Source organism: Monodelphis domestica, chromosome 7 (genome assembly GCF_027887165.1).
Source record: "Monodelphis domestica isolate mMonDom1 chromosome 7, mMonDom1.pri, whole genome shotgun sequence".
NCBI classification, from domain to species: domain Eukaryota; kingdom Metazoa; phylum Chordata; class Mammalia; order Didelphimorphia; family Didelphidae; genus Monodelphis; species Monodelphis domestica.
In genome coordinates, this window is record NC_077233.1 from 221,305,744 (window position 1) to 221,328,549 (window position 22,806).

Genomic DNA, 22,806 nt, shown 5'->3' on the forward strand with positions numbered 1-22,806 from the left:
TAGTATCTGCTATCTAGTAGGCACATAATAAGTATGTAGGAATGAATGAAGCAGAGTAGAATTTTTTAATATATATTTTTAATTCATGCCTTATGAAACTCACTTGGCAGATGAGCTCACATTCTTTGACTTAAGAGAAATTATCTTGATGCCTATTTCACATGTCAAACCATTGGCAGAGAGAATTATTCTTGGATTTACAAGTAATAACAGTAATGGAATACAGTAAAGTTTAGGCAATACTAAGGGAAATTAATTTCCTTAGTTTTCCTCCCCAAGACCAGACTAATCTTGAAATATTTATAATAAATAAATTCGCATTTGTATATCCTGCTTTATATATATATATATATGTATATATATATATCCCAAAGCACTTCTGTACTTATGCTCTCATTTGATCTTTGCTGTAATCTGTAAGATAGGTTAAATAGGTAGAGTATTTGTTACAGAAAATAAACCAAAAAGCAACCTTTACAAAATCACAGCCTGAGTTTTAGAACTAGAACCTTAGTATCCTATATCCTAACCAACTGTTCTTTCTACTATAGCATTCTGGAACAAACAGAACATTGTCTCATTGTTATCACTAAATCAGTACCATAAAAGCCCTTTTATTTTTAAACCCTTACCTTCAGTCTTAGAGTCAATACTGTATATTGGTTCCAAGGCAGAAGAGTGGTAAGGGCTAGGCAATGGGGGTCAAATGACTTGCCCAGGGTCACACAGCTGGGAAGTGTCTGAGGTCAGATTTGAACCCAGGACCTCCCATCTCTAGGCCTGGCTCTCAATCCACTGAGCCACCCAGCTGCCCCATAAAAGCACCTTTAAATGTATGTGATAATTTTAAAGCTTCTGTTTATTATAGTATTGGGGGTGAGTAGGAACCTTATTTTATTCTTAGTAGGACATTAGCCAGGTTTATCTGGCTCTCTCTCTCTCTCTCATGTCCTTTCCTTTGGTCTTAGAATCAATACTGTATATTGGTTCTAAGGCAGAAGAGCAGTAAGAGTTAGGTAATGGGGGTCAAGTGACTTGCCCAGGGTCACACAGCTGGGAAGTGTCTGAGGCCTGGTTCTCAATTCACTGAGCCACCCTTAGCTACTCTTAAGAGCCAGAATCTGCTGTAGCAATAATATGTGCTCTTCCTCTCTGTTGTTTCCATATTCACTTTCAATTAATCGAATATTTTAAAACCTAACAAAACAAACTGAATAAGGTGAAATATTCCTTAAATCTATAAACATATTCTGGCTTGCATTTATTGAACCGGTCATTGTGAATGTGTTCAGGTAGCTTGGCGCCAGTTCTAACTGCTGAGAGAGCTTAAAAAGGCAGGCTACCTTCCAGTACCATTCTGGACTTCGATGGAGGCACTTTTTGGCATTTGCAACTATTTGTGGATGGTCTAGAATCTAGCAGTGAGTAAAAAATCCCTGCAGTCTCTTGCCCGGGTGATCCTACTGTGCAAATTTGGAGTTCAAGCAGAGGGAGGGAGCCCCTCTTCCTGGCCGAGCGGCGCCTCCCTTGCCATCCTGCCCGTCTTCAACAGGCAGGGATGGGGATACGCGCCAGCTCCCTGGTCACAGGGCCACGCCGCCAGGGGCCTCCTCTTCCCTTCGGCACCGTCCGCTTAGATTGCGGAGGTCTTCAGCCAGGGCTGCCTTACAGGGCTGATGAAGAAAGAGAACGGCCAGGTTGCTGGCGCAGCTCTCGGCGAACAGCACCAGCTCTGCAATGTTCATGACAAGCTCATCTCGGGGAGAACCGTTATCCCTCTGTAGTTTGAGCCGAGCCCGGTTGAGGAGCATCATGTTGTAGAAGAGGCGGCAGGCAAACATGCTCAGGGTGCTGGCCAGCACGAGGGGGTAAGCGGACTGGCTGCTTTTCTGCCGAGGACGGTGCCCCCGCACTAGCTTCCCGACCAGCAGGAGAAAGAAAGCCGCCTCTATGACCAGCGCCGCCCCGAAGCCCAGGCTGAACTTGACGATCTCATATTCGGGCCAGGCGCTCAGCGGGTCCACCTGGCACGGCGCGCTCTCCAGGAAGGAGCCGGCTGTGCCCAGCAGCATCGTCCCTCCCAGAGAGCCGCCCACAGCGCACACGAGGACCAGGCTGAGGCGCGCTAGCGGCCCCGCGGGCAGCTTCAGCCGCCTCACCCACGGCAAGTAGTCCTGGAACAGGAAGGCAAAGAGCATGGCGATCTGAAGGTACTGAGCGTTGAAGTAACAAACGTTGAAGAAGAAAGAGAGGACCCCACAGCTCAGGTGGCTGGTCACTATGTAGTCTGGCCTGGCAATGGTCGTGAATGAGAACAGGGTCACGGCGAGGCTGGTGACCACCGAGTCTAAGACGCACAGATCCAGCGTGGCCAGCACAGCGCGCCTCCTCCCCAGCGCCACCAGACTGAAGGCGCCGGCCAGCAGGCTCGTGGGGACAAACAGTGCGAAGTAGACGTGCATAAACCTGGAGATGACGTGTTGTGACCAGATGATACCTTCGATCTCCAGGAGCTCTTGGCTCGGGTATTGGACCCAGCTCATGTTGTGCAAGACCATTTTATGAGGAAGATCTGAAAAAGAAAAGGATCCACACATGACCTCGGGCTGGCCCAGCTGCCACCGTGGATGGTTGGCTGTAACAGGACAGGCATGATTTTATTTTTAAATGCTTCCCTTCTGTCTTAGAACTGGTTCCAAAGCCAAGGAAGGGCTAGGCAATGGGAGTGAAGTGACTTGTCCAGGATTACACAACTAGGAAATATCTGAGGCCAAAATTGAACTCGGGGCCTGCCATCTCTGGGCCCTACTCTCTAACCTAGCGGACTCCGCCTTCCTTACCCCTCCCCCTCATTATAATTTTAAGAGGTGGTGGTAGGAGTGCTTGATGAAAGCTTATGTCCCATCACTTTTTAGGGCACTCATTAGAGGTAATTTCTCGGGGTTCCTAGTAGAAGTAGAATGCTCAATACTCATTGTAAAAAGTTGGAGGAAAAGGAACAAAATTGCAAAATGAGCAAAATATTTTCTTCTGACCCTTCAATTTCCCTTCATATCTTTGTCCTCCAAGTACCAAGGTTCTCATAGTCTCTCAGGTCTGTCTTTCCTCTTGAGCCTCATGTATTGAAATTATCATTCTTTCACAGGAAGACCTTCCCTTCCATTAGAATTCCTATTCACTAAAGCTAATCCCAGGCAGGTATTGAGCCAATTAAAATAATTAATACTAATGTGCGAGTAATCAAGATACATATATGTTACAAGAGAGTCGTTTGTTGATACAGATTTACCTCCATTCATTAATTTAGAGGACCTTCTCTTTCCGCTTGCCTGTGTCGTGTGTGTGTGTGTGTGTGTGTGTGTGTGTGTGTGTGTGTGTGTGTGTGTGTGTGTACCTACATGTATACAGTCACTCAGAAAAAGCAACTAATCTGTCAGGTATAATCATGCTCTCCCACACATTCTAACTCCTTCATGTTAGCAAGTGGGTCAGTAAAAAAAGTCATCAGGAAAAGAGACAGTACAGATTAGTGTATGTAATATTCAGATTAAAATGAAGAATGGGAAGTGATCATCTGCTTTCCTGTCAGCCCTTCTTAGACTATCCCTGGTGAAGACACCATATCTGATACTCTCCAAGGTTTGAGTCATAAACCAAAATCTGAGCATTTTCAGTCACTTCCCCATTCCTTTGCCCACCAAGAAATTTTTTTTCCTTCCTTAAGTCTACAATTTATTCTAAAAGTAGTCTATGTGCCATATTATTAGGAAATTTACTCAAATTCCAAAGATGAAACCATAGGAAGAGTGAAGAATAATTATAAGATCTGGTTCTTAGTCTTTGATCTATTTTAGTTCTGGATTTGAGGTTTTTTCTTTCATATTTTAGAACTTTAATGCATTTTAAATTTAAAAAAATTATCCTGGGGGCAGCTGGGTAGCTCAGTGGATTGAGAGCCAGGCCTAGAGATGGGAGGTCCCAGGTTCAAATCTGGCCTTAGACACTTCCCAGCTGTGTGACCCTGGGCAAGTCACTTGACCCCCATTGTCTAGCCCTTGCCACTCTTCTGCCTTGGAGCCAATTGACTCCAAGATGGAAGGAAGGTAAGGGTTTTAGGAGAGAAAAAAATTATCCTGTGGAAATGATTAGAAAATTCACAGTGTGGCCAAAGCAGACATATTTTTAAAAATAATCTCCATTGGATTGCAATCTGATGTATTCCTTTTCAGTCTGGAGTACATTTTTACTGCTAAGTTGTAAATTCCCAAAGTTAGGGGTTTCACCAACAGTGTTGACAGACTGTTAGCTATAATGGTCCCATCATGTATCACTAATAATTCTGTTTCCATATAAAATGGCTTATTTCTTTTAACTAAACAATAGGCTATGTTGCAAAATATAATTGCTATTTATTCAAAGGAAATTGAAGACCATAAATTCAGAGGTATAACTTTAATAGAATACCTGAAGGCTTGGTGGATATAAGTGAAAAATGATAGTTTGCATAGTTTGTGTGATAAATATCTCTGAAAATGTAGAGTCATTGTAGATTATAGAATTGATTTGCTACGAAGAATGCATATTTTATTTGAAATATACATTTACTATAAAATAATCTGATTGTTGTTGGGTCTTTTTGGAGGGAATTCATTATATACCACAATTTACCCCATTTCACTGAATCTTGTCCTTTTCAAAACAGTTGTTTTGAGAGACTGTGTGCTATATTGATGGTGCTGTCATTGTTCAAGCATTTTTTGAAAGTCCTCTTTGAGTCTTAGGATCAAATAAAGTGTTGCCCCTTATCTGTACTGACTGTTTGACCCTGAACAAGTCATTGAACCTCTCAGTGCCCTAGAAAGCTTAAGTTGCAAAGATAGTGTTGGTCAACTTTGGTAGGTAGAATTCATTTACCAGGATTGGGGCTCCCTACAGCAATGAATTTCCAGGTTTATTCCCTAATCTTGGTTTGTTCTCACTGGACCTTTTCTTTTTACTGGCATTAGTCATGCTCAAATTCAGTTGAATTAAAAAAAAATCTTGCCTTCTGTCTTAGAATCAATACTAAGTATTAGTTCCAAGACAGAAGAGTGATAAGGGGCTAGGAAATTGGGATTACATGACTTGCCCAGGGTTACACAGCTAGGAAGTGTTTGAGATCAGATTTATTTGAACCTAGGACCTATCCTCTGAGCTACCCCGAATTCATTTTAGTTTTTATGAAAAAAATGCATCCTTATCCCCTCTTATTAATATAGGACATTAATACTTTTAAAATTAAATTAATTAACAATCCCCTCTCTCTTTTTGTCCAGATATCCTCAGACTCTTTGGATACAGAAGTTTCTCAGGTATGTCTTCAATTTATTTTTTTTTTTAAGCCTCGTGGTTATAGGGCTTATAGCATTTCAGTATTGGGTCCCTTCCAATGAGAAATGAATAATCATCATGGGGGATTCCAGCATGACTTGGAAATTAAGAGTATGGACTATCCTGAGAGGAAAATCTTTTGAGCAATTACCATAAGGAAAAAATAAAATTATTCTCATCAGAATGTTTTAAAGGACATAAGATGTTAAATCTGGATTGATTAGGACTATCTGGGCTGTCTCTCATTGGAGGCTTGAGAATAAATGTTTTTGGTTTTGGTTTTGTTTTCTAATAGCCAGAGAATGTCAATTCTTTCACTCAGGAAACAAATCATGTCACATTTCAGTTATATGCTTCGTGGACTATTTGGGGCTACCTCTAGCCTGTTTCCTAGTCTTACAGGACTAGGTTCAGGGCTCTGATTTTAGGCAGGGCTGAACAAGGGTGAGCTGTTTGTGTCTGACTGTTTCATTTAAGCATGTGTCCTTGGTTGTACTCCTAAACCAAAAACAAGTGATCATTAGTCATCCATTCTGTTGCTGGTGCTTTTTCCTCTTTTCCATAAAGAACATTTGATGGAAATTCAGAAACAATTCAGTGGAAAACCAGCCACTGTACTGCATTATTCTAGACACTATAATACTTTTAATAGGTGCTGTGGAAAACTGGGAGCAAACCAGAAGCTATATCAGTCATTCAGTCATCATCATAATAACCGCTAACACACACACACACACACATATAGTACTTATTATGTGCCAGGCACTATGCTAAGTGACTTACAATTATTATATCATTGGATCCTCACAAAAACCCTGGAAGCTAGGTGCTACTATGATCCCTATTTTACAGATGAGGAAACTGAGGCAAACAGGAGTGCCTAGGGTGACATAGCTAGTGAGCATCTGAGTTCCAATTTGAACTCAGCTCTTCTTGCACTCTGTCCACTGTGCCACCTAGTCTTTATTAAATGCCTCCAACATGCTAGATGCTGGGGGATATACAAAGACAAAAAATGAAATGTTCTCTGCCCTCCATAAGCTTACATTTTATTGGAGAGCCAAGAATAGGACTCTAGGAACAGTGGAAAGAACTCTGGCTTTGGAGTTGGCAGGCCTGGATTCAAATTCCATCTCTGATATTTGTGATCCATGCGGCCTTGGGCAAGCCATTTAATCTCCCTGGGTTTTAGTTTCCTCATATGTAAAATGAGAGGATGAGACTAAGTGACCTGGGAGGCCCCTTCCAACTTTGGCTCTGTGATCCTGTCATCCTTTGGCCCTAGGAGAAACAAAGCCATGAACAAAGTGAACACAAGGTAGTTGAGAGTCATGTGGGGAGTCCTGAAGGACCTTGTGTAAAGTGCTGCTTGGACTGAGCCTTGGGAAATGAGGGCTTCTAAAAAAGGAGAAGTGAGGAGGAGTTGCTGTGCAGGTTTGGGAGTGGACCCAGGGAAGGGGAGGCAAGAAGGCCAGTTGGACAGCATTGCAGGATCTGTGAGGAAGAGTCATGTGTAGTAAGCCTGGGAATGTGAAGGCAGAACTCATCAGGGGTGAGATGAATGGTCAGTTTCTGGGGTGGGATCCAGCAAAAGAGACTGAGGGGGAATAGTCAGACAGGTAGGAGGAAGTGGGGGCAGACTTTCCAAACGTCCCATCTTGGAATAGTTCAAGATAGGAACACTGCAGATATAGCTTTCAATGCCACTTTCCTGGGGCAGCTAGATGACTTTGTGTATTGAAAACCAGGCCCAGAGAAGGGAGGTTCTGGGTTCAAATTTGATTTCAGACATTTCCTAGCTGTGTGACCCTGGGCAAGTCATTTAACCCCATTGCCTAGGCCTTACTGCTCTTCTGCCTTGGAACCAATACACAGGTAAAAATTTTTAAAAAGGGTTTTAAAAAAATTTGCTACTTTCCTCCTATGCTGGGTTAAGCTCTCCTGTGGCTTTTTGCTATTATCTTAAATGAGATGATAATTGTAAAGCATTTAGCACAATGCCTGGCACATAGTAAACCCTCTGTAAAGGTTAACTGATTCTTATTTCAGAGACTATTTGAGGAAAAACTGCAATTCAGAGAATCTTCTATTTATGTAAACACTTCTCACCTCTCATTTACTATTTATTTTTTAGGGAGTGTGGTGAGGAAGAGATGGGTCAACATTTAAGATGTGACCCACAAGCCTGTGAGACTTCCCTGTTTCCATAGGGACTCAAAGTGGTCGATTTAAAGAGGAGGAGTTTAGCTTAATATTGGCTCACACACCTGGGGCCTGGTGGTAAATTCTGGGCTGCTGAGAGTCAAGCTCATCCATCTGAGCTTGGAGCATTGTTGTCCTGGAAAAGTCTGATGCTTTAATTGGCCAGACCAGCTCATCATTGGAATTCTGTGCTCAATTAATAGCCTTTAGTGATTTGAATTAAATGGTCTCTTAGTTATGTTACTATTTAATTTTGGAATGTTGAACTGATACTACCCAGCTTGATTTTGATTGGTTACCTGGTGTGCTAGTACTAGAACATTGTTCTTGTCTTGTTGAAGTCCTCTCCTCTCCCCCCGCCCCCCACTCCCTTTACTCCCCAAGTAGGAATGGATAAACCACAAGGCAGCACCAGTCAGCTCTTCTTTTGAGTTATCTCTTTGGTAGATGAAGTGATTAAAGAAGTACATTGTCTGTGTTTTTCAAGCTATGGCTCCATAGAAATATTTATTGGTATCTGTCTTTTCCATCATATTCTCTATAGTTTCCTTTAGCAAGAAAGAACAGCAGCCCCTCAGTTTCACCAAACTGAAACCCGTTAGCTTGTCCTGAGGGCTTTCCATCAATTAGTTTCTTACTTTACCAGTTCTTCCTTATTTTCTACTCCTTTTCAATATCACCCTTTCTTCAGTCACCTCCCCCATTCATTGCATATACCATCTTCATCATTATTTTTGTACCTTTTTCTTGCTTTTATCCTCTGCCCCAAATTATCTTAGTCCTTAATTTGAGAGTATACTTTCTATACTTTGTAGTCCTATACACAATGAAGACTTTATTGCTCAATCCAACTACTTCTTTCTATTACTAGGGAGAATAAACTAATAGAATTTTTTGAGATTTGGAAGGGACTTAGAAATAATTTAACCCAGAGTTTTCATTTTAAGGATGTGAACACTGTGGACCAGAGATGATAAAGTGACCTGGCCAGGAAGAACATATCTCCTTAGTGGAGTAGTTGGGACTAGTAACAAGGGCTTACCATAGGTTTCTGCCTTTTACTGCTCTCCTACATTGCCAATTCTAATCCTTTAGATATGCTTGATCTATACCACACTGTGTTGTATGTATGGTCATAAAGTTTTTATTTTGTTTCATGTTTGGATCAGTTTCCTAATTAGATTGAAAATTTCTTGAAGGCAGGAATTATACTTCATTTGTATATTTTGTGGTATTTGGGCAAATGGAAGGTTTTGAGTAAATGTTTTAAAAAACCCAACCTCTTACTTTCTGTCTTAGAAGCAATATTGTGTATTGGCTAATGAGTGGGGGTTAAGTGACTTACCCAGGGTTACACAACAAAGGGAGTGTTTGAGGCTAGATTTGACCCCAAGACCTGTCTCTAGGCCTGACTCTCAACCCACTGAGCCATCTAGCTGCCCCAGAGTAAATTGCTTTTTTTTTTTAACCCTTACCTTCTGTCTTGGAGTCAGTACTGTGTATTGGCTCCAAGGCAGAAGAGTGGTAAGGGCTAGGCAATGGGGGTCAAGTGACTTGCCCAGGGTCACACAGCTGGGAAGTGTCTGAGGCCAGATTTGAACCTAGGACCTCCCGTCTCTAGGACTGGCTCTCAATCCACTGAGCTACCCAGCTGCCCCCGAGTAAATTGCTTATTAAATTGAATGATGACAAAGAATAGAGCCAAGAAAAAATAAAGAGCAACCTTTTGGTAGCTTCCCCCCAAAAGATCATTTTTATTTCCATTTTTCTATGTATTCCTAAAAATAGCAGTGGTACTATAGAATGTAGAAGGTGACTGATAAGTAATTTTTATGGTTTAAATTTGGGAATTTGGCATAGGCAGATATTCTGCAAAGCAGAGGGTGCCAAACTTCTTTTTTTCCCCTTGGCACAGAATTCTTTGCCATGAACAGTTTAGATTAACAATTCTGTAGGAGAATTTGGAGACTCACATATGCCCAGTTTCTTTTCATTAAGAGCAGACATTTTTATTTAGAATTCTTTATAGCTACAGTTTGGTATATTTTGATGTTAGTATATACATGTAATAGGAGAGCTTAAAATATTATCTTTACTGTACTATGTAGGCTAAGCTAGGAAAATCCATTGAAATAAAATTATTGATAAACCTTTTTTGTAATAGTATAATGTCCAAAATTTCACAGTACTCCTTAGAAAAATTTCTGGCACATTAGTTTGCCCCAGCATAGTCTTTGGAAACTACAGTTATAAAGGAAGGCACCATGAGATTATGGAAGGAACTTTGGACAAGGACTCTTGAGACCTGGAGGCTGGTCCCAACTCTGCTACTTCTGGAGCTATGTGATTTAGGGGCAAATTACTTCCTTTTTCTAGACCTGCATTTCCATCCATAAGATTTAGACATTTGGTTAGATTACCTGTGAACTCTTCTAGGTCTTACATACTTTGATTTAAGATATAGGTAGTATGTGTAGCTGGAACTTTTGACACTTACATGCTGATGGCTTGATTAATCCTATTTTCTTCTCATAGATACAGTAGAGATTAAGAGCCTCTTGTTCTGTTGGTGTTTTCTTGTGGTTTAATTCTTTCTTTGCCTCAACCCAAAGAGATTTATTTTTTTCTTTTTTTTTTATCCATATCTCTTTTCCTTGGTAGAAGTGAGCTTTTATGGTTCTTTCAGGCTCTATTAAGGTTTCTATTACTGTCTACTCAGCTCTTTCCAAAATTTCTGCCAAGTGAACTGTTGAGTAACTTGTCTGATTTTCTTTCATGGAATCTCAACCTCACTCTGTGGTTGACTTATTGTCCAAGCACATCCTAGGAACTTGCTGGTTAATTAAAGTGGTTTTTACCTGGAAAACTGCCATACCTACTACAGTGAGGGAGCTGATTAGTGTTTTGAAGTGTTGGATAACAAAACATTGGGATCTGGCCGTGGTACTGATATTAATAACATTTTGAACAGCAACCAAAGGAAGTAGCTACACATACCTTAGCCTAATTTTCAGTGCTCTCATTTTCTCTCTCTGTTTCTCTATCTGTCTGTCTGTCTCTTTCCTAAATAATTCTAACTTCAAAGGATCAAATTTAAAATATTCAGGTATTTGTATAACTATTATGGAGTGATATATTATTTTCAAAAAGTATTATTTCATGTAATTTTTCTTAAACCCTTCCTTACCTTCCTGTCTTAGAACCAATACCTTGTTTTAGTTCTAAGGCAGAAGATAGGTCAGTGCTAGGCAGGGGGGTTAGGTGACTTGCCTATGGTTACTCAGCTAGGAAGTGTCTGAGGCCAGAGTTGAATCCAGGACCTTCTATCTCTAGGTCTAGTTCTCAATCCAAATCCCTTATTTTAATGTAATGTTAAAAAGACACTGTCAATTTAAGTTTTTTCCCTCCTCCCCTTTCCTTTCTCTTGCCTCAAGCCGAAATGATTCCAGGAACAGCTTTAAAGCCAAAGAGACAACTTGCAGTTGTGTTTCTTCATAGGTATTGAAAAAAATAATTTTGCCCCAGAGAGTAGAAATATAAATAAATATCTATTTTTGAGTTTTCTGAGGCTAACATCTTACTGTTTCTATATTACAGTTTAATATAACCATAATCAATACAGGGTGTTTGTGTGTTTGTGTGTGTGCATATTTGTATTTCTATGTGTGTATGTATTGATGATTTTTTTCTATTTTAAGTATAAAATTGCTATACGAAAAAAAGAAATCAGAGCATGATTATTTTGCAACTAGGTGGCGCAGTGGGTAGAGCACCTAGCCTGGAATCAGGGAAGACCCAAATTCAAATTTCCCTTCAAGTCACTAGCTGTCTGACTAATCCAATAAACCCTAATAAACATTTTGTTCTTGAGTACTCACTGTGTACCCGGAACTATACCAATTTCTAGAGATGCAATAAAAGGAAAGAGAGGCCTTGTCCTCAAAGATCTTATAATCTGATGACCCTGGGCAGTCACTTATCCTCTGTTTGCTTCTGAAAAATGGAGATGATAAGAGCACCTATTTATAAAGCACTTAGCACAACACCAGGCTCTTAGGGCTATGTAAATGCTAGCTTTTGTTGTTATTCTTCCAGGATTCCTTTCTTAACTGTACAGGCAAATGTTTACTTCTATGTCATTAGCAGTAAAGGGCAGAGAAGGATGTGAGAAAGCAGAAGAAAAATGAAAGTTTGAGAGCTTGGAGACTTTGCCAATTGGAGATCATTGTCATATGATTGTCATAGAAATTGTCAAGTTATGTACTTAGAGATGGATTATGATCTCCTTGATGTAGGTACTGCCTTCAGAGATTGTAGCCTTTCCATTCAAATTCTGTGCTACTTTTGTCCATCTCTTGCCTTAAATCTTGAGCAGCTAGGTGACAAACAACTAGATATGGTATCAGGAAGACAAATCTGGCTTTAGACACTAGCTATGTGACCCTGGGTAAATCACTTCCTTTTCTCTCTCAATCTCAGTTTCCTTATCTGAAAAATGGTTATAACAATAGCATCTACTTCACAGGGTTTTTTTTTTTTTGTGAGGATCAAATGATTTAGCATGTAAAGTACTTTGCAAAACTTAAAAATGTGGGCTGTTATCATTACATAAAGACTACATTCCACGTGCTCTCTGAAAGCCCTGTTTTGTCTCTTTTAATGTTTGAGGATTATTAGTACAGCACCAAAACCATCATCTCTTTAACCCTCACTTGATCACTCAGCTTTCTTTTCCTGTTACATGTATGCTACTCTGAAAGTTTCCACAAGTCTCATTTTGGTCAATGGAATCCCATTTCCTATCAATATAAAGCTAATTGTGGAGGAAGAGTTGGAAGGAGGATTCCATTATCTAACATGATTTGTGGAAACTTTTCCTAGTACATATATTGTGTCCTTCTTGGGTATTTCTTAATTAAAGATCCTGCCACCTTCCCCGCCTTTTATTTCCTGTATTTGCTCTGCCTTCCCTTTCCACCTCCAGTATGTTTACCTTTGGATGTAGGGACAAGGCTTACTTGAGCACTCAGCTCTAACCTGGTTTGACCCTAGACAGTTTGGTTAAGAACATAAACTCTAAGTATAAAGCCTTCTTTCAGCCATTCTCCCCCCCCCCCCCCAATGAACTTAGTTACCTTCAGAAAGAATCAAGCAGAATAGTAGAGAGGAGAGATGGAACATGAGTAGGAATAGAAACCCCCAGGGTGGAATCTTACTTTAAAAGTCAATTTGGCCAAAGTTGCCAGGCTTTCACTAAGCCAAGGTTTGCTTGTAAATCCTGAAGCAGTTACCTTAAAATGTTTCAAAACTCTTTTTCCATGTACCAGGAAACAAAACCAGCAGCCTCCTGTCCCTCCTCACCCCAAATCAGGAGAGAAACCAGAAGTTTCCCTTGGATCAGGAGGACAGAGCTGTATTTATTTCAGGAAATATTTGTTATTATGCATCTGTTATGGGAAGAGGCCAGGCCTTGGGGATACAAAGACAAAAACAAGTAGGCCCTGTCCTTGAGGGAGTTTATGTTCTAGAATGAGGCCACAATGTCAATGCAGATAAGTGCAGTAAGGCCTTGGTTTATATGATCAATAGGTTTTAAGGTTTTTCATAAACTGAAAATCATGCATAATAGCAAACCCCATTATTTAATAAGTATTTCTTATGTGAACATACCTAGGCCCTTTATGACCTTTCTTGGACTTATATCTACCAGCATCACTATTCTTGTATTTTGGGGCTATTAATAATAACTAAATAATGGGGCAACTAGATCCCTCTGGATAGAGAACCAGGCCTGGAGACAGGAGGTCTTTGTATTCAGATCTGGCCTCAGATACTTCCCAGCTGTGTGACCCTGGGCAAGTCACTTCACTCCCATTGCCTAGCCCTTACTGCTCTTCTGCCTTAGATGCAGTATTTAGTATTGATTCTTATACAGAAAGTAAGGGTTAAAAAAACAAAACAAAAACATGCCATTATTGAAACAAAGAGGAACACTGCTTTGAAGTGAACATGACTTGTTACAAGCTCCAGACAAAGACTGATGCAAGAGCTAATGTTTGGTGCAAAACAATGTAATGACTCACACCTATATTTCTCAGAGTGAGGTTGAAGGTGATTGGGTAAACTGCTGTAAGATTTTATGCTGCTTGGAAGCATGGTGTGGGTTTAGTGTGTAATTTTTTAAAAAGCTCTCTTACCCTACAGGAAAGTGGGAGGGGAAGGGAATAAGAGAAGGGGAGTAGGGCTCTTAGAAAAGAGGGCAGATTGGGGGATATGAAACATATAAACAAGGGTAAATAGGATGGAAAGTAATACACAGGAATCATAACGATGAAATTTTTTATAAGTGTCTCTAATAAAAGTTTCATTTCTCAAATATGTGGAGAAATGAATAGAATATATAGGAATATGAGTCATTCCTCAGTGGATACATGGTCCAAGGATATGAATAGGCAGTTCTCAAACAAAGTAGTTGAAGGTCTCTATTGTCATGTAAAAAATGCTTTAATGGGGGGGTGGAAAAGAAAATGATCTATGTCTTTAACGAATAATGCTTGGAAATGATCAAATAAAATATATTTTTAAAAAATGCTTTAAATCACTATTATTTAAAGAAATGAAAATTAAAACAACTCTGAGGTACCACCTCACACCTATCAGATTGGCTATTTTGACAGAAAAGGAAATTGACAAAACTTGGAGGGGATATGAAAGACTTAGACACAAATGCATTCATGGTTGGGGAGTTATGAACAGTTTTGACCTATGCCCAAAGGGCTATAAAATACCACCATTACTAGATTTGTATCCCAAAGAGATTAATACACCAAAAGGGGAAAGACATATATGAAAGGGGATGGGGCCCTAGTCTAGGCTAGATTGGAGAATAGGTGAGTTGAGAAAAAGTATCTAGTATAGTGGTAGTCTCTCGGTGACCGAGAATGACAGCTAATTGTATGTGGAAGGAGTTGGAGAAGGACGAGTCAAAGTTGATTCATAGGATCCTATAATCAGATCTAGAGCTAGAAGGGACCTCAGAGGCCATCTAGTCCAACCTTTCATTTTAGAGATTAGAAGCTTAAGTGATGTGTCCATCAGGGGAATGATTTGAACCCAGGTTCTCTAACTCCAGAGTAGCTCTCTTTTTATTATACTCTCTTGCTTCCAAGGTGATGCTTGGATATCTGGGACGACGATGATAATTATGTGGTGGTGGTGGTGGTGATGATGGCTCATGTTTATAGAGCACTTGAAGGTTTGCAAAGTATTTTTTTAAATTTATTAATACATTCTCTCATGTGTGAGTAGATGCTGTTAATATTTTCCTTTACAAAAAGAGGAAGCAGAAGTTCAAAAAGTTATGATCTGGGCACAGGCACATGGCTACTATGGATCTTAGGTGGATTTCAGGTCTTTATTAATCTTAAGTTTAACAACTGCTATGCTACTAGTACTCTTAGTATGATGGTATATTTACCAGATATAGGGAAGTTGGACATATTTTGGGGGAAAGACAATGAGTTTGGCGTTGGACATACTGAGTCTGATGTTTTGAAAGAGGATATTTTAAAGAAGGTTAATCTGTTAAGAGCTGATGTAACTAACTCTATTTCGCTGTTCTGCCTTCCCACTTCCCCCTTCCCCATATGAGATCTTAGCAAAATATTTTTTTTTCTTTCAATACCTCCCTTCCCCCTCATCTATTTATGGAATACAAATAGAAAGCTGAGAACCTCAATAGTTCTAGTAAGTTATTCCCTTCTTTTTATCCTATCTGATAAAGTAGGCTTCTAACAAATGCTTATTGACTGACTTTTTAAAACTCTTACCTTCTGTCTTAGAATCAGCCAGATTTAAACCTAGGACCTCCTGCCCCCAGGCCTGGCTATCCCCTGAGCCACCTTGCTCCCTCTATTGACTGATTTACATAGCTTTAGAGGGAAGAATATAGAAATGCCATCTGTAGAATTATGAGATACACATTGTTACGTACGTAACATGCTCGGGTCCAGCTACACCAAGAGGCAGACACACGGATGCAAACGCAAGGTTCTTTATTGCAGCAACACGCGGGGGAGAATTGGGCGTCCAATCCTCCCCGATTATGTCCACAGCCCACGTTTATATAGAAAGCTAAAGGGAGGTGGCTCAGTCTAGAGGGGCATGTGTTTATCTATAGGAGGTTAGGTGTGGGGTGGGTTTACCTACTTATCTCTATGGTGCGCGGGGTCGGTCGAATCTAAGGCAGCACACGCTTAAGGGAACACACGATTATTTTGGCCACTAGTTACATTCCACACTTTTTTTTTTTTGCAAATGCAGGGGTTTGGGTCTCAACTAGGGTTGTAATGCGCGGGTCGGGTTATACGATCCGCTAGGAGCTGTTTCAGGAATAAGGGTAGCTTATCCCTTACTATTCTGATTGTAAGTTTCATTAGAAGGGGGGCGCCGATGAGCAATATAAGGAGGAGGAGCAGTGTTCCAACTATCGTGGTTATCAGACTAGTTATCTAGGGGGACTTAAAGAGGTCAGCATGGAGAAGGGATTCCAGTGATTCGCTATTTCCCTCTTCCTCCTTCGTTCGAGGAGACTCTTCTGAATGTCATCGAGGTTGGAGAGGATGACGCCGGAATGGTTGACATAAAAACAGCATTCTTCCCCTAGTGCCTTGCACAATCCCCCTTCTTTGAAGAAGAGGAGGTCCCGTCCCTTTCGGTTTTGGAGGGCCACCTCGGCCAAGGAGTCATGGGCCTGTTGCAGGTGTCTCACTGAGTCTTGTAATCGGGAGACATCTAGGTCCACCGCCGATAGGAGCCGTTGCACATGGTGCTCCTGGCTGCTGAGTGCGTAAATGCCCGTTGTAGCCCCCGTGAGGCCCATGAGGCCGGCTACTGCCAGTCCGACCCCAAGTCTGCGTCTTGCGCACTGCTGGTGAACGAAGGTGTAACCATCATACCAGTCCATGGCAGGGACGAGGATAACATTAACGCAGACATCAGAGAGGTTTGTGAGCACGTACCCCGAGACGCATCGTTGGAGACCTGTCCGGGAGCAGAGCCAATATGAGTTGTTGGGTGCTCTATAGTACCAGCTGGTGTTGCAGTCCATGTGAGATGAACAGAGGTCCGTGTTGTTTCCGCCGATGCAGAATCCAGTTCCGGTCAACGGCAACCCCATCCCGAGACTGGGCTCTGTCCAACATGATGAGTTTTTGGTGTCATCAGGTTGGAGGACGGTCACATTGTGGACGGTGGTGTCATTGCGGGTGATGGCGGTGTAACCGCCTTCTGAAGATAAACAGAACCAACAGCTTTCGGTTCGATTTGGGTTGGAGGTATTTAGGGTCAGGAAGGTAGAATTTATAAGCTCGACGTATGGTTCTATTCTGAGGGCCGCTAGCTGGCTAAGTTGCAGGTGGGTCGCACTGATTGTCGGTAGTCCTATCAATAGGAGAAGTGTACCCATCTTTGGAGAAACAAGAAATATGGAGAGGCACGTAAGGGAGAGAGTGAGTGGCCAGGTCGGTTGAGCTTCGGGGACTGCACAGGTGGGGCTGGTCTTGCCACAGGTATGGCTGGTCCTGCCCTCCAGATCCGGGGGTATTTCTGGAGTGGGGTGAACTTCTTGGGAGGGGTTTTTCCGAGCTGTCGATTGACCTCCCGGAGGATTTCTTCCAAGGAGGGGGTTCCTGGTATCTTCCAGATATGCAACAAGACTCCTGGGTCAATGAGAGGTAAGTAGGCCCTGATTCCCCAAGTTCTGCCTTGGAACCAGGTAGTGTGTGCTGGTTGCAAGACGGTGATACTGAGGAAGGCGCATCGGTGAAGGCAAGCGACGGTGAGAAAATCCTCCGTTTGGTCGGGTTTCCAGCTCTGGGGCCCAGCTGTCATGGTTTCGCACCCCCACTTCGCACAGAAGAAGGTGGACGGGTAGTTACAGTGGGGTTTCCCCGGATTGTTTTGTGGGCAAAGATAGAAGGTACAAGTTCTGCTGTTCCCGAAGTAGGGGACGCGTGGAGAGGCGAATTGTGGTGGGGGAAGTCCGTACGTCCCACACCTAGGAGTCACATTGGAAGCCGAAACGGTGAAGGTGGGTCCTCCGTTTAACAAGATCTGGCTGAAGGTGTTGCCGTCTATCTGCATTTCCCAGAGGGTCGGAGATGGAGCATGCGGGTTGTATGCCCCTGGTCGTCCCAGCGGGGGAAGGATTCGGGAGGGGGGGGTGGGGCTGGGCGGGGAGGCAGGAGGGGGGCTGGGCGAGGAGGCAGGAGGGGGGCTGGGCAAGGTTCTTCGTGGGGCCGACCCTGGGCCGTCACCGTATGATGGTGATGGTGATGATGATGGTGGTGATGGTGATGGTGAACGGTGTGGGGGCCGGGGGGCGGTGTCGGAGCAGCTTCCGGGTCAGTGGCCCTTTCGGCATCCCCTGAAGGTGGTTCAGGAATTGTGGCTTCAGGAACTGTGGTCTCAGGAACTGTGGTCTCAGGAACTGTGGTCTCAGGAGCTGTGGTCTCAGGAGCTGTGGTCTCAGGAGCTGTGGTCTCAGGAACAGTGGTCTCAGGAACTGTGGTCTCAGGAACAGTGGTCTCAGGAACTGTGGTCTCAGGAGCTGTGGTCTCAGGAACTGTGGTCTCAGGAACTGTGGTCTCAGGAACAGTGGTTTCAGGACAGGAGGGTCCCCGGACGAGCACCAGGGAGTTCCGTATCCGGCAGAATTTCGGAGGTCCGGTCCAGGGGGGTGGCGTCGGTGCCACCGTGCTGCCCTGTGTAGTGGTGGGTTCCGTTTCATCCTGCTTTTTAACCACAACCGCGATAACTGCACCTGCAGAATCTGTGTAGACCTCATAAGAGGTCGAGGTTGTAGGGGATGTCATTACCAGGTTGAGGAGGATCATCAGTGCTACTGTGGGGATGCTCTTCATTTTCTAGAGATCTTCAGCTTAAAGGGGTTGCTAGGGTGGGAGGTGACCTTCCAAGGTTGTGGCGGGGGTGTAGCGGCTCGGGCGTGGGAAAAGTGAACCCACGGGCCGATGCCGTCCACCTTTAAAGCAGAGTGGGTGGTCAAGAGAATTTGGAAGGGTCTCTTCCAGCAGGGCTGCAGGGTTGTCTTGCAGTGTCTTTTTACCCACACCCACTCACCAGGTCGGAACTGGTGTGGTGTCGTCGGGGGTGGTGAGAATCGTTCCTTCAAGCGGGGCCAAAGGTCCTCATGTACTTGCGTGAGGGCGAGAAGGAAATCTCTGAGGGATGGGGTGGTCAGGCTAGGGTTGGGGCTAATTGCCAGGATTGGGGGAAGGGAACCAAACAATATCTCGTAGGGGGTCAGCCCTAACTGCCCGGGAGTGTTTCGGGCTTTAAAAAGAGCCAAGGGGAGGAGGGTCACCCAGTCTAAGCCAGTCTCCGAGATGAGCCTAATAAGCTGCTCTTTTAGGGTCCGATTCATTCTTTCGACTTGCCCTGAACTCTGAGGTTGGTACTCACAATGGAGATTCCACCTGGTACCTAAGGCGGTAGCTAGGGATTGGACAACGAGGCTAAGATAGGGAGATGGGTCTTCTTTCTGATTGGCCTGACATTTTGACCACAGGATCTCCCCTGACAGTCCCCATTGATGGATATTTCAAGAGAGGAGGTAGACTTAGAGACTTCAACTCCCCTCTCATGACTTCATCCCAAGAGGGGTTTATCTTTGCTAGGACCAGGAAGATACCAGCACATCTAATGTGCTTCACATGGTGTCTGGCACATAGGAAGTATTTAAATCTTGATTGACTGACTGACTGACTGCCAAGTACTGGGAGATGCTAAGAAAGGCAAAAATAGTCCCTGCTTTCAAGAGTTCATATTCTGCTGCAAACAATTACATACAAATAGGCTATATTAAGGATAAATAGGAAATTAAATATTTTGACAGACTGGATGAACCCAAAGTCATTTGGAGATATAGGTCTGGAAATGAAGAGAAAGATTATGGCTAGATATATAAACTTGGGATTAATTAGTGTAGAAATGATTTTCTTTTATTCTATCTACATTTTTTTTACAAATTACATGTAATAACAAATTTTCATACAAGTTTTTCAAAATTATATGATCGAATTTATCTCCTTCCCTCCCATCCTTTCCCTCTCCCAGTGCTGGTAGGTGATTTGATCTGGGTTATACATGTATTAACTTGCAAAACACATGTAGAAATGATTACTGAACCCTTGAGAGTGGGTGAACTCATCAAGGGGGAAAACTGTAGAGAGAAAAGAAGAGGGCTGAGCAAAGAATCTTTTAGGTAACTATGTGCTTGGGGAGATGGGATTGGGGCGTGGAGTCCCATAGATGAATTTTCAAACAGGTAAGATAGCCAGGAAGAAAAGCTGCAAAGTTCACCTCAGGATAAGTACTAAGAAACAGGTATTGAATTTAGCTATTATAAAATCACTGGTAATCTTTGACAGAGCTGTTTTAGAATGATTGAGGAAGGAATAGATGGTGACTCAGTGGAGGTTTTGAGTTCTTAACATTCCCAGCAATATTGTGAAGTAGGTTAGAAAACATTTCTATTACCCCTCTCTCAGCCTCTTGTTTTCAATCCAGTTTCCATCCAATTGCTGAGGAAAATAAGGAAAGTGTTTAATTTGTTATTATTCCCAGGAATATTTACATTTTTAAAAGCTACTTGAGAGATCCCAGCAAAATGAATTTAAATTAAGGTAAATTTCCTGATTCTGTGGTAAAAATAATGGGTGGAATAGGGCAGAGAAGAGGTTTGCTTTTGGAAGCTGGGTTTCCCAGTCTCTCAAATCACTCAACATGGCTACTGCTTATGTATAATACCATCTTTGTGTATAAAATTTGAAAATATTGGTTTTTTTAAAAAAGAATTAATCTAGAATCCAGTTGGCTCCCTCACCAAGAGTATGTGCCATTACCCTCTAGTTTAGAAGCACCAATATTTATTATGTCAGGTTACTTATATTTAACTCCTGTCTTTATCCTTCTCTACCTACCTGTAACCCTTCCCCCCTCTTCTTTCTCCCCTTCCTCCCAACAGCTACAGAAATTTTCCACTCTGGGGTTTCATGTTCCTCTGAAACAAATACATTCCAGATGCCCCTACTATAAAAAGTTCATTGTTTTCTTCTGAATTTGAATTTCTCCCCATTTCTTTTCTGGGATGAAACTCCTCAAATAACAGTAACTCATTGAATTGTTCTGTTTCCTTTCAGTAACAACATTTTCTTCATCTCTAGGAGGCAGCTGTGGTGAGAATGCCAATGCCAATCTTGCTTAAATGAAGAAGGCCTGAGCCATCTAATCATTGATTCCAATTCTAAATTCTAAGAAAACAAAAGTCTTTGACTGTTAGCTTGTGTGTGAGAGATATAGAATCAGAGGTTGTCCTGCTAGAAAGGAACTTAGAGATAGGTCATTTAGCCAAACAGCTTTTTCTTTTTCTTTTTCTTCTTCTTTTTCTTAAATAATTTTTAGTAAAGGAGGAAAAGTAGGCCCACCAAGATGCAAAGTAACTTGTGCTCAGTTACACATGTAGAATGAAACAACCTCATTCTTACATCAGACTCCAAATCCAATTCTTTTTCCACTACACTTATGGGTGTGTGTGTGTGTGTGTGTGTGTGTGTGTGTGTGTGTGTGTGTGTGTGTGTGTGTGTGTGTGTGTGAGCGCATGCACATTCATGAGTGCACCCACTCTCAGTTGGTCCCTAGAGCCAGCCAATGTTATAAATAAACTTCAGTTTAAGAGAAAGAAACTTCCCACAGATGTGAAATTGCATTGGTCTCCTAGACAGCTAAAACATTGTAAATCAGAAGGGGGGAGAACTAAAATTGAAAGCAGGATTGTTCTTGTTGGCAAGGCCAAAGTTTTACAGATCAAAACAAAGCCAAACAGTTAAGCACTTACCTCAGCTACAGACTGCTCTACTCCTGAAAACTGTCTGTAAGTTTTCCCCAGTGAATCCTAGTCCAAAGGTGACTTAATTAACTTCTGGATGAAAAGCTTCTGTTTCAAAAGTAGCTTTAGTCTTTGCCTTCCTTCTAAATACTTGTCACCTTCTTCAGTTGCTATGTATGTATGAACCAAAGTCTGGGTAGTCAAAAACAGACTACAGAAATCCACAGTTATGAAAGGAAAACAAGCTTTGGCCTTAAGTCATTCAAACCGCACACACTGCTTTTTAAGTAGCATGGTTGTGTCACATGACTTCAAAAAATTGCAAATCAACCTACGTAGTGAGGTATTTTGGTATCTTAGAAAAAAGCAACTGGAGTCTGTATGTGTGCTTCTGTCCTTACTTCTGAGTGGCTAAGGCCTTTTCCTTCCTCCTTTAGATTCCAAATGTTGGCCCCTTCACAAAACAGCCCCACCCAGAGTCTAGCCAATCTCCATAACTGAATTTTAATAGTCTCACTGCTTAAAATAAGAACCCAGTTCCCCCTACCCCCACAGTGATAGCGTAAACCATGAAAAAAAATTTTAAAGGTACCTAAAACCTATAGAAAATTCTCTCAAATGTTTGCATTCATATCTCTTAGATTTAGATAGCACTGCCTTTATTCAAAATAAAATCAGCTTTATTTTGTACTCTGGAATCTAGAGACCAGAGCTCACTCACTCTCTGCTGAACACAGTATCTTGTGGATATTATTTACCAGTAAAGAAATCATACATTTATGACATGATTGGAGGAGTCTTCAAAGACCTTTGCCACCATCCAGAAACATATTCTCCACTAGCCTTCCACCATGCCTGAAAATCCTTCCTCTCCAACTCCCAAAGACTCATTTCTTGGGTTAAGACATTGTTTCCGTTAACACATTTTTCCCTGGGTAGAATGAAAGCATCAGTGACTCTCATCTTCTTAAGGCAGACCATTGTATCAGATTTTTCTTGCTATTTATTATCTGGCAGATTCAGTTCAGAAGTATTGGTGACTTCTAAGTGGGGAAGGGTTAGGTGAAGGGTTGGCAACATCCAGAGCAATGAGGGAGGCACAGTATTCTATTACTTGAACACATTATTAAAAAGGAAGGAGTCTCAAAGGGGAAGGGATGAGGCAAGATAATTACCTATTGTCCAATGGGTCATCCATGGTTGGTAGGAAAGAAGCATTGATTTCTTTTTATAGTTCACCAGCTTCTGGACTACTCACATTTTCTATCATTCATCAAACATTTATTATACACCTTCTTTCCATCTCGCAGGGGCAGTTAGGTGGCACA

General features: G+C 42.1%; 2 protein-coding genes across 2 annotated transcripts in view; one reads left to right on the top strand and one right to left on the bottom strand.

Annotated features, from left to right (window-relative positions):
* The window catches only part of C7H7orf50 (chromosome 7 C7orf50 homolog), a 388,436-nt gene that overhangs the window by 101,103 nt on the left and 264,527 nt on the right, over positions 1-22,806 (top strand). Inside the window, exon 3 of the mRNA XM_007498361.3 lies at positions 5,316-5,351. Coding sequence (XP_007498423.3) covers positions 5,316-5,351 — 36 coding nt within the window. The remainder of the gene's footprint in view (positions 1-5,315; positions 5,352-22,806) is intronic.
* On the bottom strand, positions 38-21,922 carry LOC103100502 (uncharacterized). Its single transcript, XM_007498311.3, has 2 exons — positions 21,488-21,922; positions 38-2,572 (listed from the first exon to the last, which is right to left on the bottom strand). The coding sequence occupies exon 2, from the start codon at positions 2,556-2,558 to the stop codon at positions 1,584-1,586; it is 975 nt and encodes a 324-aa protein (XP_007498373.2). The 5' UTR covers positions 2,559-2,572; positions 21,488-21,922; the 3' UTR covers positions 38-1,583.

What these genes read in the sequence shown, in the direction of transcription:
- LOC103100502 (XM_007498311.3), bottom strand. Translation starts at nt 2,558, where the DNA reads ATGGTCTTGCACAACATGAGCTGGGTCCAATACCCGAGCCAAGAGCTC.